Source organism: Centroberyx gerrardi, chromosome 10 (assembly GCF_048128805.1).
Source record: "Centroberyx gerrardi isolate f3 chromosome 10, fCenGer3.hap1.cur.20231027, whole genome shotgun sequence".
Taxonomy (NCBI): domain Eukaryota; kingdom Metazoa; phylum Chordata; class Actinopteri; order Beryciformes; family Berycidae; genus Centroberyx; species Centroberyx gerrardi.
Genome location: NC_136006.1, coordinates 14429378 through 14448026, shown reverse-complemented (window position 1 = coordinate 14448026; position 18649 = coordinate 14429378). Strand labels below are relative to the sequence as shown.

At 42.8% G+C, this 18649-nt stretch overlaps 1 protein-coding gene across 3 annotated transcripts in view; it reads right to left on the bottom strand.

Moving 5' to 3' along the window:
• The window catches only part of tanc1b (tetratricopeptide repeat, ankyrin repeat and coiled-coil containing 1b), a 110006-nt gene extending 94527 nt beyond the window's left edge, over window positions 1-15479 (bottom strand). For all 3 annotated transcript variants that reach the window (XM_071913700.2, XM_078285948.1, XM_078285949.1), the window contains exons 1-2: window positions 15394-15479; window positions 4844-4937 (exon numbers count right to left, since the gene is read on the bottom strand). In XM_071913700.2, the coding sequence (XP_071769801.2) occupies window positions 4844-4904 (61 nt within the window). In that variant the 5' untranslated portion in view covers window positions 4905-4937; window positions 15394-15479. The remainder of the gene's footprint in view (window positions 1-4843; window positions 4938-15393) is intronic.
• Window positions 15480-18649: the final 3170 nt, after the last annotated feature.

Sequence of the window (18649 nt, the reverse complement as noted above, 5' to 3'; positions counted from 1 at the left end):
GGATACACTGCAAGAACACAGACTTCCTACATGACGAGCCACTCTCCAAAACGGATTCTTCCGTTTCAGATCCAGTGATTTGTTTGGAAGTTAACTACAAGCCAGACACTGCTGCGAATTAATAGGAAGTAATAGGTGGAACTTGCAATAAAACCGGAGGAGCCTATATCCTCAAAGAGAAAACCAATTAAAACCACAACAGTTTAATTTTTTTTACAATATAATCCTCTGAGCTCCCAGTGCCTTGAGTCCCAAATCCATTAACGTCAGTGAGGCCTGCTTGCAATGTGACCTCTCTCAGAAAGTGTTCACATCAAAGGCAACAGGCCACAGCAAATCAGTATCCCACTTCCGGAATGCCAGACCATAAAAAAAAAGTGTACTTAAAAGGGATTAAAAGGGCCAATTCCAAACAGATTCCTTACAGATTGGGACTAAGAGGAGGCAAAGAAGAAGGAGGAGGAGGAAGAATCTAGGAGGAGTGGAGGATGGAGAGAGACTAAATTAGCAAACTGTGTGTTTGTGGGTCTTGGCGATGTGGGGATCCCAGAGGAGAGCTAATGACTGTAGTGGTATCTGGCATAGGGGCCAAGTTTCCTTGACTGCTTTAAAGTTGCCTCCAGCCCATAGCCACCATGTCATGAGCAACATATGCTGAGCTATCATGCAATTATACCATTATCAAGGTCTTTCCTCCCACTGATTTCCATTACATTTTGCTGAGCAGATTTTATAGGGACTTTGTCCTTCTGCTCTTTCTGAAGCAAGAAATGCCTGGCCTACAAGAAGGCAAGCAGGACTGAGAAAAAGAGTGAGGTTTCCTACTAAATGTAATTTCCATTGATCTGGCAATAATAAATTGATATTTTAAAAATCAGGAGGGAATAAAATGATAAGCTTAAACCAAACAAGCTGTCCTTGTCAAAGTAACAGGCGAATACCAATTGACAGTTATATATATATATGAAGAAATTCTTGAAGTTATTGCCCTAGGGATCAATGCTGATAAATATCTGAAACATAACACTGATGTTGTATCAGCCACACAAAACTCTACTTTCTCTTTGAGTATCAATTCAATTTGAATGTGGCAGGAGGATAGCATCAAAGAAAGTGGACAACTAAACTGCACTGCACCAGACAGCAGATTTGAACACCAGTTTCTATCCCAAACCATTTGGGAGCATAATGAAATCTTTATTCAAGCCCAACAGAAGGTGCAGTGAATATTTTATGTGCAATATGGTACTATCTTGTCTCAGAGACCATTAACTATACTGCAGTGTACCCAATTTGATTAACACGGCCTTCTCTAGCAGGGCCTCTGTGTTACTAACCTCATTTCAGTTTTGAGGAGGGACCTGAATTTAAAAACTAATGATTATCTTCAAGGACAACAAGGAAGCATTAAACACAAGCCAACAAACAACAGGGCAGTATGAGATGCCACTTTCACTTTCACTGGCATTTTGGAGCGACATATTCAAACATACTCTATGGTTAACCCACTGAACCTGTTGAGCTGGAATTTAAATAAATCATGCTGTTTAACACCTAACTTAATCTATCAAAATCTTTTCATGTGTAATTCTTATTCATTATAGTTCACTTGCTGACCATTTGACAGAGGTCACTCAAATTTCCAACATTACGCCATGTCTGCCCCTTAAAAATTTCCGCAATCCTGAAAAGAAAAAGATGTGCAGCAGAGATTTGTGCCCTATGCAGAAACAACAGTGGGGCCAAGTGACCACCGCTAACTGTTGTATCTCCGGGACCTCTCATCTGTCTAAAGGTCTCTGAATAACAGAGAGGAGTGGCTGGATTTTATTGTCCCAGCATGAGAAAGGGAGAAAGAGCTGCTTGGGCTTGATGGATGGGGTCCAACTGGGAGAGTGAGGCTGGGAACAAGGAGCCGTATCCCGCCATAAAAACTGCCCAGCCTTAACACACACACACAGACCCTCCTGTGCGTGTGTGTGTGTGTGTGTGTGTGTGTGTGTGTGTCTGGTGAACAGGGATGCTATGTGATCTCAGAGTGATTCATACATGCTAGACAGGTTTCAACAACTCGAAGGAAAACAATACATAGACAAGCCTGCAATATTCAATTTTCCCTCTGTCAATGCAACATGGATAATCCATCAGTGTGTGGCAGTGTGTGTTTTTATGTGTATGTGTATATGTAGTTTGTGGGTTTTGTGGGGGGGGGTGACTAATTGAAATATTAAATCACAAGTCGATGGAGTTGTTAAATTCCTCATAGAGATCAGAGCTGTGCGGCTGTCAGCAGTCTGTCATAGGGCCGGGGGCATGGAGGTAGTGTGTGTGTTGGAGGCGTAACACAGAAACTGGAGGTTGCCGATGTCTAAAGCAAGCCAGACTCCTTCCCTTTTAGTTTTATTGGTATTGTGTCGACTGTTGAGTGAAACAAGTCACAGCCCGATGGCAATGATATCATGAAAAAGCCCCTGGACAAAGGGAGAAAGAGCAGATCTATGAGGCATGTAGCTACTGTACAGAGCAACTTTTTAGACCATATTACATGCTACCACCTGTCCTGAGGTGATAAAGCAAGTCTAGGCTGGTAGATGTAGCAGTACCGCACATGGTCTGTCTGCTATGTGAAGACTCACTGGTGGAGGCCAGGATCGGTGAGGATGACTCACATTTAGTCATGTTGGAAAATACAGGTTGCCAAAACAAAAACCACTGTTGTGATACAAAGGCCAGGTTGATTGTACAGCCAGATACAGTTATAGAAAAAATGACTGAAGGTATTCCACTCCAAATCAAGAGTTACGGATGTAACTGTGGTTCTAGGAATTCTGAATGACTGCCAGAGGCAGTGCTTAAAACTGCATCATTTTCATTCATCTTGCTCATGCGCAGGTCGAGTGTTTATACTAACAATGCGTAACCTAGGATGATGTAAGGAAGCAATGTTCGCTGCTGTGCATAAGCCCAAATCATTCAGAAATTTCAAGGGAGGGCTGTCAGCTGGGGCTAAAAAGACCTAGTCTAGCTGGAGGATGAGGAACACAGCCTTAATCTGAGCAAACTCAGAGACTAAGGTTCTCTTACTTTCGCCGAAGAGTAGTCAAAAACCTTGGCTTTCTTCTTTGGGGTGGTGGATACGGGGGAGGGGCACTCCCTGCCTCCACCGAGAGGCATTTGGTGATAGTGGTTGTGCCACTGGTAGAACTACATACATTGGACCCATGCATGCTGATGTACGAGTGTGCCAAACTTAGTGGAGTGGGAATACTTCAGCTGCTAACACTTGCAATGTACTGAATCTGTGCCGGAGGAGTGCTATGTTGTATTAGTTTCTGGCTGGGTTGCTAGCCACCTCTGAAATCGGCATGGCTCAGTCCAAGACAGGCAGCCTTCTGCCGCAGCGAGCTAGCTAATGTAATCAGCAATGCAGAGTCAACCGACGCTAGAGGCATGTGTACTTCCATGCAACATGAAAGAACAAACAGTGGTTAACCATGAATGAGCATGAATATACATCTCGGCTAGCAACTTAGCAAGCACAGCTCCATGCACAGTAGCTGTTCTGTGGCTGCAAGTGCAATCGCTCTATGCCTGATAACAGCTCGTCATATATAAGCGTACCAAAAACAGTTGCCTGACTATCGGAAATAGGAAGTTAAGACTGCCAGAATACCTACCTGAGCCAGAGCTACCCTGCTAATGGCAGTGCTGGCAGGGGAGCAAACATTAGCCTGGGTGGTGAGAGAGTACAGGTGAAAACACCACTCTGACAGGAGAGGAAAGGGATAGGTAGCTGGGATAGCCAGTCACAGCTTTTAAAGGACAAAAATGTAGCTCCAGGGACGTACCGATGGCTCAGCGGGCTAAGGCGAGTACCATGTAAATGCAACGTCTTGGGTTTGAATCTGACCCAAGACCTTTGTTGTCATCCCTCCCTCTCTCTCCCAATCTTTCCTGTCTCTCTCAACTTTGAACTGTCTAATAAAGGTGAACCCCCCCCCGGGTGATCAGGTGATGTTTCCTGGTGAGAAAGTTGTACATAGGCCTACACCAAACAGGACTTGCCCTACGCCATACTAGGTCACATGTTAGTTTGTTGGTATAAACACTCAACATGCACATGTGCCATAAGAATAATATCTAGTGCTAAGCAATGTCTGCAGCAGTCATGAGGAATGAAAAAGAACCCCCCACCCCCTGTCTGCTCATAAAAGCTGAGTGCATGTACTCCATCAGGGTTAAGTACTGCATTACTTTGGCAGTTATCTTCCTATTTGTTGAGGGTGACAAACTAAACTTCGACCATAATATTTACTTTATTCCTTGTGTGCGGACACCATTTCCCGCTAATACTGTTTTTGTGTGTGTGTGTGTGTTTGTGTGTGTGTGTGTGTGCATGCGCGCCTGCATGCATCCTATCACTCTGAGCACCAAACACACTGCTCACCAAGAGAAAATGTGTCACAGGCAGTGGTGGTGACTGGATTATTGACCATATATGTTCAGGCCTTTTGCTGCAAATGTTGGTTTGGATGACAGTTTGTTTGCCAAGTACACACTAAAGATGTAGCAGGGTTTGTGTGCTTTCATCTCAACTTCAGTTTACATTAGCTTACCATAACTCTCTTGAAGCCTCACATTCTAACTCTTAACTCTATGAAAGACACTTCATAGAACATACAAAGTCAAGAATTAATTTATTAACATGTGGTCTATTACAAGAGAAAATGAGATGATTTGAACTCAGTCTGCCCATGAAAGGGATTTGCCTTGGGGTAATGGGTTATTCTTTCCTGGTGCCCCAAGGTGAACTTGTTGTTTTTCCTCTTAATCTCCCACATACCTGGTTCCTTCTTGCTCCCCTTCCCTCCATCTCTGTTCTTCTTCAGCACTGCCTTGAACATGGCGTGATTCCTGGAATCCTCTCTGTAGCACCCCTGCAAAACAAAAAAAAAAGCCATTCCAGTCACTCACAGCCAGGACAAGACATCAGAAACGCATCCACTCTATACTCAGGGTAAACCAAGGAAGTTATCCAACGGCAATAACACAGCCATTTTTATTCAGGGGACAAAATGTGGGCCTCTCCCCAATTCCCCCTGCAAGAAAAAAGAAACCCACACAAACACATGTCCAAGTCATTTCTCCCCAAAACGAACCAAACAGAGACAAAGTGAGTCACCAGAAACTTAACATAGCGATGGCAGCAAGTCCCCGCATTTCATACTTCTCTGCTGGCATCCGTTTGGGAGTTTTCCCACAGCACTCCCAATCCTGCAGGTCATCAGTGGAGGGGCAGCGTGGAAAGAATGCTCTAATATTTAAACAGAACGGACAAGTTCTGCTATCTTGTTATTCAGGACAACACTATGTCAGATGCCCTGAATTCCACATCTAATTGATGCTATGTGGCTGAACTTGGGCCTTTGCAACCACTTTCCATTGTTATTCCAAAGCTGGTGTGCAATTTGACTCTTGGAAATTTGGGTTAAACGGTGTAAATTGAAGTCAAGCTCTAACCTGAATTTGCCTGCACGCACTAGTTTACTTTGGAATTGTTCTCTTAAGTAACAGCCAGGTTGTCAGACAACGGTAGAAAAAACCCTCAACTAAAAGCTAAAACAGATAAAACTTATAAAGTAAGAGGGAAACAGCCAAATTGTTGTCTGTAATTTTTTTTGTTATAGTGTGCCATACTCTATTTATAGAAACTGACCAATCTTCTGCAATGGATGCAACCAAATAAGGGCATGCTTTCCCACAAACAAAAGCACACAGGCCTAGCATTGGGTCCTGAACCTCAAAAGGGTTCTGGCGACAGAGCCCTGAGCCCATTAGCAACACTAAAATAAAATACCATCCAATGGCAGCCTAATATTTAGGTCCTAATACTGTAGCTGTGAGGCCATCGATCCATCCTTTCCATCCTTGATGGTCTCCGGTTAGACATTGTGAAGCAGGCCCTCTACTGAATCTCTAATGAGAGATGGGAGGGCTTCAGGCAGCTCCCTGATGAACCTCTGCATTTTCAATACAGCCTTGACAGTTAAAAAAAACTGTCTTTTCATGAGGTTACAGTCTGTAGATACCAAACAGATTACAAATCAAGAGTATTGATGCCATTTCAAGGTAAAACTGTCTGGGAATACATTCTGAATTACCAGGGGGAAAATCTTGGCAGCCCTTGCAGGTGCAAGGAGTGCATGAAACAGTTTATGGTATTCTGCACAACTATAATAAAAACATTACCTGTTTTAATCAAATCTGTCTAAAATTACGATTCATCTCTCTGGATCCAAACAGAAAACATTAAGACTGAAACTATATTCCAGATATCCTGCATGGCCAAGCATGTGATCGACAGGGGGGGGGGGGAAAGAAGTACGGCTGCATCAGCCAGGCTCTAGTCAAGATCAGGTGCTTTTTTGAGTAAACATAACCTCGCCTACTTCTAGCAGCAGCATGTTTCTCAAACAAAGGCAACCATGTCACATGCCTTGCCCAGCCACATACTGTACACTTGAACACTGAGGCTTGCATATGAGTGGCAATGATGCTCAACCTTCCACTCAGCTGATTTCATTTAAATTGAGTAGAGTCTGACCAATTGCATAGAAAGTTAGGCCTAAATCTAGCCTATACTAATGACAGACAGATGGACAGATCTTGCTCATAGATTCCACTCAGTCATGCCCTCTCTTCTGCAATTTACAGCAATTGTTAACCTGTGGCATTTCAATCCCCCTTTCACTAGACAGGAAGATGACTGTTAATGAATGCACAAAAGAATGGATTAGGGCTGCGTTTGGGGGGATTCATCACAATAGACTACAGTCATCCCAATGCTGCTCAGCACTTTGTATACCGTTTCCCACTCAGGGCCCATCTTTTTCCATGTGTCTGCTGCAGTCCACAGAAACCACTTCCTCAACACAGCTCTAGTATTTATTCTCGCCAAGGATCACATTTCTAGCTGACTGATCCAGTTTCAACTCTCTCTCTGTATCATATGAACTAGGAGAGGAAGTTAAATGTGTCTGATACAACACTCAGAACACCCAACACTTCAGAATCAGACAATTATGCTACGGCACCACTTTCACTCAGGCAAAGGTCTTCACTATGTACAGCAAAGCCTAAATAAAGACATCACTCAAAATATTGGGTCTATTAGGCTATGCATAGATATAATGATATCAAGACTCTACCCTAGTTAGCAGGACTGGTGACTGCTGTGTGGGAGCTAGCTGCTCATCTCCACAGTAACAATAAACACAACCCAGGTTAACCCAAAGGAAATGAGAAACGCCCTCCTAATATTCCAAAAGCCAACATGACAAATTCCTGCCACCCCCCCACCCACCAGACACACACAGTCAGTGCCCACTGTGAGAATGAGACACCACCTCTTCAGCCATCATCTAATCGCATTTTTTCCCAGAGGTATGCCTCTATGAGCTGTCTTTATTCCAATGTGGAGGAGTAGGCCCAAGGTCCTTATCTGAATGAAAGCCAAAAGTGTCATACCCTGTGTTTTCAATAACACAGCTTAACAATGACACAGTGATTGCAGAATGCAAGGCATCTGAGGACATGAATATAGCCTTGACTCTGCAAACCAAGCTTCATTCTACAGTTGCCTATCATGTAATTTAGGGTCTTGTTTTGGTCTGAAAGCCTAAGCTATTTGATAACATCTCTTCCCTTTTTTCCTGTTCAGAGTGGTGGGGTCTATACAGCAGTGGTTCTCAGTCATGGTCCTGGGGACCCACAGCCCTGCTGGTTTTCATCCATCTAATCAGGGGCAGGGGCTGGTTTACAACTGGGATGCAAGGTGAATGTAATTAACAACCTGGTAGGACAGAAAACCACCAGTACCCTGGGTCCTGAGAACTGATACTTTCCACCACAATAATGCACTTGAGAAAACTTGAGAAATTCCTACCCTACCAAACATCTGTAACAACAATAAGGAAAATTAACATCCCCACATATTAATTTGTACAATACTGTGCCTGTATACTTACTGAGCCAGTGGATCACACTGGCTTTCATCATAGACCATGTCAAAGAGAAAGATCCACACTTGCAGGCTGAGCATTTTGGTCTGAGTATCCTCATCAATTATTCTGTTTTCAGGATTGAAATATTTGAAACACACATAAGGACAATGTAGCAATCAATAAGCCTTAGGCTACTTTTACTGGAGGTAGATGTGAGGCATGCAGATCCTAACAAGTTAATGAAATCCAAGTGTGGATCCTACCAGGCACAAAAATCAACATCAAATGCTGCTGAGCTGTAGCAGGGTGGTAATAGTGACCTTTGTAAGAAAATCTCCTCAGAGAGAAGTTATGGACTACACAGTGTGCAACAAGACAAGCATTAAGATTCGTCAAGCACTCAATCCAAATCACGTCCATCCCAGTGGATTTAAGTTGTGTTTGGGTATTAGCCTCAAAGCAAGGCCCCTTAGAAGGGGCCTCTATATTGGAACAGAGCAACCAAAGTCCCACTGTGGCTGACAGGGCTTTGTGGACACACACTGGCTGAATAGACAGAGTAGACCCTCAATATTCACATTTGTTCTGTGCAAGACACCCCAAAGCAAGCACAAGTCCCAGATAAACAGCAGAGTATTGTGTTCTCAGCACTGCCTCTTCTCCTATGAGGAGACAGCAACAGCCCACAGTCTCAGCACTTCACACTACTGACAACTGATGAAATACATACCAGTGACCATATCAGTGAAACTGGGCAATAACATGTAAAGACGCTTCCCCCTTGCTGTTGTTTTCAGCCAGGCCTATGTCACCTCTGTCACCTTTAGAAGTGGGCTGTCTGTTACCTCTGGTGCAGCTCAAGGCAACAATAAAAAGGAGATTACTCCAGTCTATGATACAATGACCTGTGACCCGGTAAAGAAAGTACCCTTTCAGTGGAGAGAAATTGGAAGCCGGGGTGGTGAGGGGTGCCTCAGGTTATCAACATGTGGGTTTTCACAGGTCTTTCCTGAGTTGATAGAGTTCAAATCCATACAGGTTGAGAAGAAGAAAAGATCCTCACCTGGACAATGCAGAACGTGACATGTGGTTAATGGGGCCATCTAGCTACACCGCGGTCATCTGAGAAGACAGCTATATATAGAACGGAAACAGGATTGTTTTTCCGGATTGCCCCTGGCAGAGAAGCATTTCACACACATTGGCGGTTGGAGCGTTAGACCTGCTTTGTCCCCTGTCAGATGGCAGACAATAGAGAGAGCAACCTTCACCTCAATCTGACTTCACCACTTCCCCAGGATTGCGGCGAATGGCTTTTTTTTCCCCCACCCTACGCCTTGTCTCTTGCCTGGTAACAGCCCACCAGCTCTTTTCACCAAGCGATTCTACATGAAATTTTCACAAAGCAATTCTACATGAATGATTACTCTCAAATTTCCACACTGTTGTCATAGCGACATAGAAATTCTCACCAGGACCTGACCTTGAAGTTGGTTTATTAAGCATTGACAGAATGACGTAAAGAATCCCTGTTAAGTTTTAATTTGAAGAGATCAGAAAATTTTTTAAAATCCTTGAACTTTAGATAGGTTAATAACATCTATTATTATCCATCATTTTGTTGTCCATTCATAGAGAGCGCAGGAAATAGGCCTGGCCTTGCCTGTGATTTTAAGTGTTTCATGAAACAATGGGAAGTTAGCTAACAAGGCAGCTCACAGCCCTGAAGGAGGAAGTGCGGGGAGCAGGTATGGAGGGGAATGGACAGCACAGTCTCCGTCTCTGCCATTGTAAGGAAAGGGTGTTATTCACACTGGCATGAATGGAGAGGAAATAACAAAGAACAGACATTTTTATGCAACAAGTCTACCAGACTCTGCTTCCTGCACAGCCCTTCACCCTGCAGCCCATAAGGAGCACACCTTAATCTTTAACTGAGCTAAAAGGAAGAAATCTTGCTTCACTTAGCTTATTTGTTGCTGACCTTGTAGAGTGAAGGCAATGTTTTACTTGTCTAATACTATAGCCAACTAGCGTCATCAACAGGACGACAGTTACAAGCCAGCACCCAGGTAGATCACATATTTGCATGTCTACTTACTCTACACTGCAACATCTACTCTTCTTTCATGCCAACAATTTGTCACCTGCTAGTCTACTTTTGTTAATGTGTGCCCAAAGCACTTTACAGTACAGTGAGTGCATTCATTTTTACTGTGGGTGAACCTAATGAGAAACTGAAACCCTAATGTCCATAATGTTAATGTCAATCTCTACCCATTAAGCCAATTGAGTGATGCAGAGTGTGATCATCATAACTGTATTATAATGTCACTAATTGTTTAACCACGCAGTTTGGGGCCTTTTATGAATATGATTATGTAGTTGGCTCATCTTAGACAATCAGAAAGCTTAGGGGAGTATTCTTGTAAACTCAGGCTTGTCCAACGATGAGAAAATAGGCTGACATTCTTCAAATAGACCTCTGTGACTATTCACCTTCACCTAGGGGGAAATGAAGTCATCCTATCACAGGCACAGGCAGATTCAAAGTCCTGGCTTGGGGCAAAACAACCTGGTTTCTTACTGAGGAGGAATATCCACATGGCTCAGCTTGAAATTAAAAAGGATAACAAGTCTGATCTATTCATTAGCCTGCCAGCTTTAGTGACCATGGGAAAAGGACTGGCATATTGGAAAGACCGGTCTACCCTCTGAAGGCATGAAGAGGGCCACTTGTCCTTGTTCCTTACTAATATGACTGATATGACTGACAGTTACGACATGAGAAACTGTCTTTTTACCCCAGCAGGGTTACCCAAGATCATTTAAGTGTCAAGGCTTGTTTTAGAGGGTAATCATTACTCTGAATTTACAGTTACACCCCAGGCTGTGGAAACTGACTAAACCTGACATGAGTGTCTGTCCTTCTGAGAATGTTGGGATCAGACAAGACATTACACATCCCTTACCCAATAAACATCACCCTCCCTATGTCACGCAGGCTAAAATTAACACTAGACTAGGCCTAATCTTACATATGGCCCAAATAAACTTAGCTTGACAGATAATCACTACGAAAACCAGGGTTTATGAATGAGTTTAAATCTACAGTGGACGTGCCTTGTAAGCTTTCACCAGTGACAGTTTCTCCAGTCTCAGCAGCCTGTCCTTTTCTGTTTATTGATATATGTTTTAGGCATCTTTCCTCAAAAATCAGAGACTTCTAGAGTAGCGCCACATGAACAACCACTCTCTTGAGAAATCATCAGCCAACAACGGTTTTAACTACAGGCTGGGTAACACCGATTATCTCATCAGAATTACAATCATTAACTGCTGCTACCGCTGCTGATTAAACTTTATCATTCTTTTATTGATGTGTCACAGCAATCAAGTGAACATCTGAAGCAGAAAAAAAGCTTAGCCCATTTTTCTTCATATGATTCAATTCGACTTTTGCCAGCTGAGTAGCCTGCTATTTGATTAAGGGTAACACATTAACAAGTATGGTTTAAAGTCTACAGGAAGTTCCTGCAAACACTTGGAGAGATGCTCCTCATAGTAAGATTTGTAGGTCACAAGGCCATTTCTATGAATCAGCATCTTAACAAGAGGAAACAGACTGGTAAAGAGAAAGTTTTAGGATTGTAGGACTCCAGCAACATGGCTGACTTGGACCTGTTGACATTTTTCAAAGCAGATCATCTAGTAAATCACTCCAGGGTTTTAGCCAGTATACATTCAACAGGTGTGCAGTCCAGACAGTTTACAGATAAGACTTCACCACCACCAGTCGACACCAGAGTGCAGGTTTATTATTAGCCGAGTTCACTTTAACAATGGCTAGGGAACCAAACAGCATAGCATTTAGCCTATAGGAAAAAAACAGTGATTGACAACTGTGAGGGAAGCTGAGGCATACAGATTATCCAGGATTTATCCATGCATATGCCATAACACCATAGTACATGGATACACATAGTCTATACAGGTACAGCTAACTCACCTGTGACCACTAGCTACCAATCTCTGTTTATGTGCTTTGGCCTTACAGTTCCAGGTAACTATTTTACAGACCCAATTACGGCAAAGATTAAAAGATTTGGCACGGTTGACACTGAGACAAGCAAACAAGTCCAAACTAGATGATTACAAGAGTGTACCCCGCTAACATTTTTTTTCCTTGCCCCCCTTACCCTGCATCCCACACTTAGTTCCGCTTCAACATGTGTAGCTAGTTTTAGTTCCCATCTTGGGGTCTGTTCCAAACCTGGCATTCCCTTGGGGACCACTCGCCCTGGGAGGTGAAAAGTCCTTCTAGTCAAACCACAGCTAAAGGTCTGTAACTCTCGCTCTCTCTCTCTCACTCGCTCTCTCTCTCGGGCTTTCAAAAGGCCTGACAAAAATGTAAATCAATAACAGCTGTTGTGAAGAAGCAGCCTACTAATGAATTGCACACGTGCTTCAGATGCACACACATGAAGTGTGCGTGTGCATGTGCAAAGACACACAAAGATATCTGCACACACCCACAGCCACTTGCTTATCCAGGCTTGGAACTCATACTATGGCAAAGACTGTAGTTTTGCTTTCATGAATGAATTATTAGCATGTCAATTCGGAGGAATGGCTCAATTGGTTAAGAATAGGTTAATTAAGGCCTACAATCATAAAACACTTTTGGCAGGACAAAATAATTGTGGTTTTCGACTGTATTTTCCTCAAAGGAGCTCCCCTCATACTAAGCAACTAGTAATACAATACAAAGGCAACTCAATATGCATGGCTGTCATTCTGTAACATTTTAATAGATGGCCTGAGGGGAACGAGGGCAATTAAATGGTAAGGCAAGCATTTTGATACAGAAACTGCCTTTATCCCTTGAGAAAAATCGAGTTAATGCAATTACACAATGCCAATAGGCTAGACACTGGCTAATGTGCATGATCCTGCAAACCAATGCAGCAGTGCTGAGAACCTAATGACATGAATTCGTTGCATGGTGGTGAGCATCTAGTCATTTTGGCATTTGGGGACTTGAGATGTCTCTTTTCTCGCTGACATTAATTTTCTCTTAGAGGCACAATCTATAGTAAATAATGTAGACAAAGGAATATTACCTTGATCTTGCAATGTTGGCCATGTCAGGTTTTTTGTGATCACTTCAGCTGCTTCATTGCAGGGGGTTGGCAGGGAACACAAAACAGTGCATAACAAGCCTCTGCTTTGTTCAGGTTCCAGGAGCTCAGGGGCCAATTGCTTCTGCTGTTGTTATTATACTGTTATTTCACAACAGGCCCCTAAAACCACTTCAATAATTATGACACGTAAAAATGTCTTGGCCGTGATATATGAATCCCACTTATCGTACACACAGAAGAAGCCCCTACTTTCACAAACAGACACCGGATTCAAGTGTGATATTGGACATTTCAAATGAAAACGCTGTGTTGCTGCCTAAGTTCGTGGTAAGCGACCCACTGGCCCTCTGCAAAATGGTTGGCTTATGTTATTATCAGTGTCATGACATCCCATAACCACAGAACCAAGAACCATGAACATAAACATCATTCATAAAAATCCTGGTTAAGCAATGTCCCGATAGCAGGGATCCTAAACTCAACTAAACTCTAGTTCTTTCCATAAAAATCTGTCTGCACCACTGGAAAAATGTGCTTCTTCATAGAGTAGCCGCTTTCAGAAGTAGAAAATCATCATCAGCAACTCAGTATGAGTGCTGTCTGTCAGGTCACTGGCTCCAATAACTCTCCCTCCTCAGCCATAACAATGTGACTCTGGTGCCAGCATCTGTTACTGGCCAACTGGCTAAAGACCATGGGAACCAGGCTCTGTAGGGGCAGTGAGACAGACTCTAGTGGCACTTGAATGGATGAGCGCCCTGCAATATAAACTTCTCATAACATTGCAGTTGGTAGACAATTGGAATAGCTAATGCCTTGGCATAGAAGCATGCAAATCCTGAGTATTAGTGGCATACTCGCTGTAAAATTGTCAGAAACGTTGTTACACTGTTTATACTAAGTATCTCCAGGTTAACTGGCAGTCAACGTGAGTGTCAGCAGCAGCAAAGCCAGTTCCACCTCCTGTTGAGTACAGGATGAAAAAATTAACACCATACTGTATATATAGGTTGGTTGAATTTCCCTGCCTGACTCAGACAGGTGATTGAACACTGGAAAGGGCAACTTGTGAAGAGAGCCTTTTAGTGGCAGGCTCTTTCAAGGTAAAAAGTCCAGAGGCTGTGAGGCTACACTGGGTCAATGATTTGATTTGCTCATAATCATCAAAACTGAACCATGACATTTAAGCATAAGCAATTTCTCAGAAAGAACAAACATAGCCTTTATTTCAAAGCACCTGGCTGAGTTATAAGGGGGTTCCAGCAGCAAAAAGTGTACTGGAAAAAGAAAGTTAAGTGTCTTATGTAAACAGTGGTCAAACTTCAATGACTCAATCCATGTGGGCAAACAAGATTACAGTCCCTTAGCCTACTACATCTGGGCTGGGTCCTGATTTCAAAACCACCGCATCCAATCTCAAAATACAGGCTAATCTTAGCATCAAACAAGACCACACATTTATAAGAAGTGTAATGATCCTTTTTTCAAATCCGCATCCTAGTGAACAGGATGTCACCCCACAATCAGTGGGGGTGCTATCTGTCTTCAAATGTTATTTAGAAAAGTCTAGTCATCCTTTGGAAGGTGGAAGACAGGAAGTAACAAACACACAATTTAGGCTATTCAACCATGGCATGTTTATACGCATAGACAACATGGCAATAATTCCCCATGAAGCACCCAGGCCAGATGTATTTATCAGTATTGAGGGCTAAAAAGATCTGAAGCTAAACAAGACGGTTAGAGGACTGAATACGGAGGCAACACATGTAGGCTATAAAATAACATTCAAATATAATTCAAACATCAACTATCAAACTGTTTAGGTGGTTGAGTGTGAGGTATGGATGCTGCTAGACAGTTCACACAATACCAAATGGAAACGTTGCTTGAGACAAGCTACCTGGAGTAAAAAAAAAAAAAAAAGTTTGGGAGTTGATAAGTTTCAGCTATTGACCTTGAGTAACGTTACCACATTCCTCTGTGTAGCTATGCAAGAAATAACTAGAAAATGGAGGTTGACTAACGAAAGATAAGTTTAAAATGAAGTGTTGCTGTCAGTACTGTCGGTCTGACGGTTGCTCGATGGGCATGTCCCGACATTCCTCCCTACCAACAGCCACAAACCCCATACAACAAGTTACCTCTACTTTTGTGAACCGGCGAACACCGGCATCGCCAAGCTGTTGTTATTAAGTTATTGTATATGTCGATACAGTAACTTATGAATAAGTTAAAAGTCTTACCTGATAAATGTCATGGATATCCAAGTCCCAAAAAGTTTTCCTAATGCTTTATCTCTCTCCACACGAATCCCCTGCTGGAGCCAAGGTACGGGGCGCCGGGCTCCTCCTCCTCATGACTAAACTACATGAGGTCATTTGTAAGGGAGGGCGGCACATCAACAGAGGGCTGATAACCAAGACGCTGCTCCCCCTGCTCCGTGCATGCCTCATGTGCATGAAAGATCCCAAGGATGCAGGATACGTGTAGGAGGACTGCTGTAAGCTGCAGGCTCGCAGTTTAGGGGGGGGGTAGTCAAGGATAAACCCACCTACACTCGGTTTCCCCACCTTTTTATTTACGGACTAGAGTTTACCCACCTTTTAGGCTGACAAAACTCTCCATAGTAGTTTACTCATCATAAAACAGGTAGTCCCGGTCCTTAGCTCTGATTGGCTGAATCACCTTTGAAACACTGACCTGCTTTGCAACCGTTGTAAACTACCTGATAAGCACACCTGTGACCGGATAACAGTTCATTTGAATATTAATGCGCCAAGGCATGCCAGCATACTAGCAACGTTAACAACCTTTGTTTAGCTGCTATTCAAACTGATATGTTATAAGAGGCTAGGGTCTTTTAAGGTAAACGCATAAATTAAAGCTTTTCTGAAAATATAACCTAATGGTGTTTATATTGGTGGTTTTGCCTTGTGATGATAAGGCAGGATGTCAAAGTCTACCCATATTTTTATTTACAGCTGCATCACTGGGTGTGGTGTAGGCATCTTGACTACAGCATTTAATAATACTTTTTTTTTCTATAAATCGTGCAGTATACAGGGAAGCAAACACTATTTAATCTCTGAAGAATTTATAATTAAGCAAAAGTCTTCATGTGCACGCATCCATGCCCACTAGATTATTGTAATATACAGTATCACACGCCAACTCCATTACTGGACTCGCCCTGGGTCTGGTCTCTGAAGCTTTCTGTAGAAATAAACTCAGCTCGTGGGTCTATAGCGACCTCATGAGGTAGGAATATTTTATGTTGATTATTTTATGTGCAAAACTAATTTCACGAAACACGTTCAGCAACAGAAACATCGACATCGGTTATTGTAAAACCATTGATTGTGCTTTCCAATTTTAATTATTCTGTATTGTTAATTGTGCACCCTAAATGAGATAATGTTATTGATATCATTTAATAGGTGTAATTGTTGGACACACAACCTGCCTACTCTCAAGTGTAATGTAATGATACATTCTGGGACTGCACACCACATCTTCCCCACTTCTCTGTGTGAGGCAGGGTTATATAGTTGGTCTGCAGTGTTTTCTCAGCAGTCTAGTGGCTGTCACAGGGTCAGTGAGGCTCTTCAGATGGCTGGGAATGGGCAGTCACTGGCAGTGAAATGCACCATGTCTGCAAGTCAGAGGACCACCAACTGCTCCAATCCTCAAACAGAGCTGCAGAGGTCTCTGTACTTCATACACAGATGGTATCAAAGGCATGTGTGAACAGCATGAGCATCACAGAGACTTTAGGGTCAGCACATTCTGTTTGCAAGGCTATCATCAAGTGTTTTCTTGGCAAACAAACACACGGATATTGTTTGAGGACATTCAGACGCAAACGTGTACACATAGACACACAAACACACAAGAGAGTGCGGGCAAACGTGCACACACACAAGTTGAAGGCTTTGGGAGAACAGCTACTTAATTTTACAGTTTCAGGGATGACCAATGAAACATAACTTAGCAACAAAGACATAACACGGCAAAGTCAGTTTGTATATGCATAGTATTACTCAGATTTGTTCATTATCCATGCCCAGGTAGCCAAACCCCTGTGGATCAAACAGTCCCAAATACAGACTGGAGGATAAAGAACAAAGCCAGCAACGCCTCCAGTTTTAGCCCAACCCCACCATCTGGTGGAACGGACGTTGGCTTCGAATCTGACAGCTGTTGAAAAACACTTCTTTGCAGGGATACACTCTACCTCATCTTGCAAAATGCCTGGAGGTAGTGCTGTAGCATATCTCAGTGTTTCTTGCCACCCATCAGGGTTTATTTTCTAGCACAGACATGGCATGGTGGAGACAGAAGAACAAAAAGTGTAATATAAGCAGGCCGAGGCATGGAAAGTGGAAACTAGTGGAAATTGTTTATAATTTTCTTTGGCTCCCTCACTCCTCTATCTGTCTCCCTCTTTCCCACCTCCTTTACAATGCATCCCAGGCCTATAATTCATGAATTATCTCAGAATATGATTACAGACCCAGGAACGGTTTACCTGTAAACCCTTATAGGCTTATAGTTACAGCCACAACTGTTAGGCTATGTTTTCTCAACCACATACTCTGCACCATGCACATACTAGCACCGTATGGTATGTTTTTTTTCTATTACGTGTTGGTATGACAGAAGCGTGCCAAAAAGGCACCCAGACATGCTTTGTACTGGCCCACTTTCAAAAGCGTGCTGGCAGGATTACATGCTAGTTTCTGCATTCTGCTCTCCTTCACAAACAAGGGCACACCCGCTCAGAAAGCCAATGGAAAACCAAAAGGTGGTAATACTGTTTCATACCCATGGTGGAACCTGGCCCTGCGTATAAGTATGTGATCCTAAATCAGTAGTCATACTTTGAAGTTTAGAAATATGGGCTCAGGTTTTTAATTTTCTTCCAGAGTGACCTCATCGTCACTCTTCTTCACTCCATAAGTCCTTTCCCAATCAGCACCTTTATTAAAATGTGCGTACTCCTTCAGATGCTGCATTTTAATGGATGAATTTGGTCTTTAAACAAAGCAGGGCAGCTCTCATGATTGACAAGGCCCAGTTAGCCTTTATGGCCTTTCTCAAAGAGTTCTTCCATTCAGACTGTTTGGCCGAGTTCATCCTCTCAACAGGGAATCCTTTGTAGTGACTATGAGTGATAGCCTAAACATGCAGAGAAACTTCCTACAAAGACACATTCAGTTCAGAAGATGTTAAAAAAATAGGCAGTTTGTGTGACAAATACCATACTGCAGGCAAGTCACATTAGGAGTTTAGTTGGACGCAATACCATGGACAGGTCATTAGAACTACACGATTACACCAGAGAATTTATTCTAATGTGCAGGAAGAATTACAGAATTAAATACAATTTCACTGCCAATATAAGGCTCAAAAATGTAGGCGAGGGCCTATTATGAATAAGTTAAAAGTCTTACTTGATCTATACCTTACCTGAGCTATTTCTTTAATGCTTTTGATTAA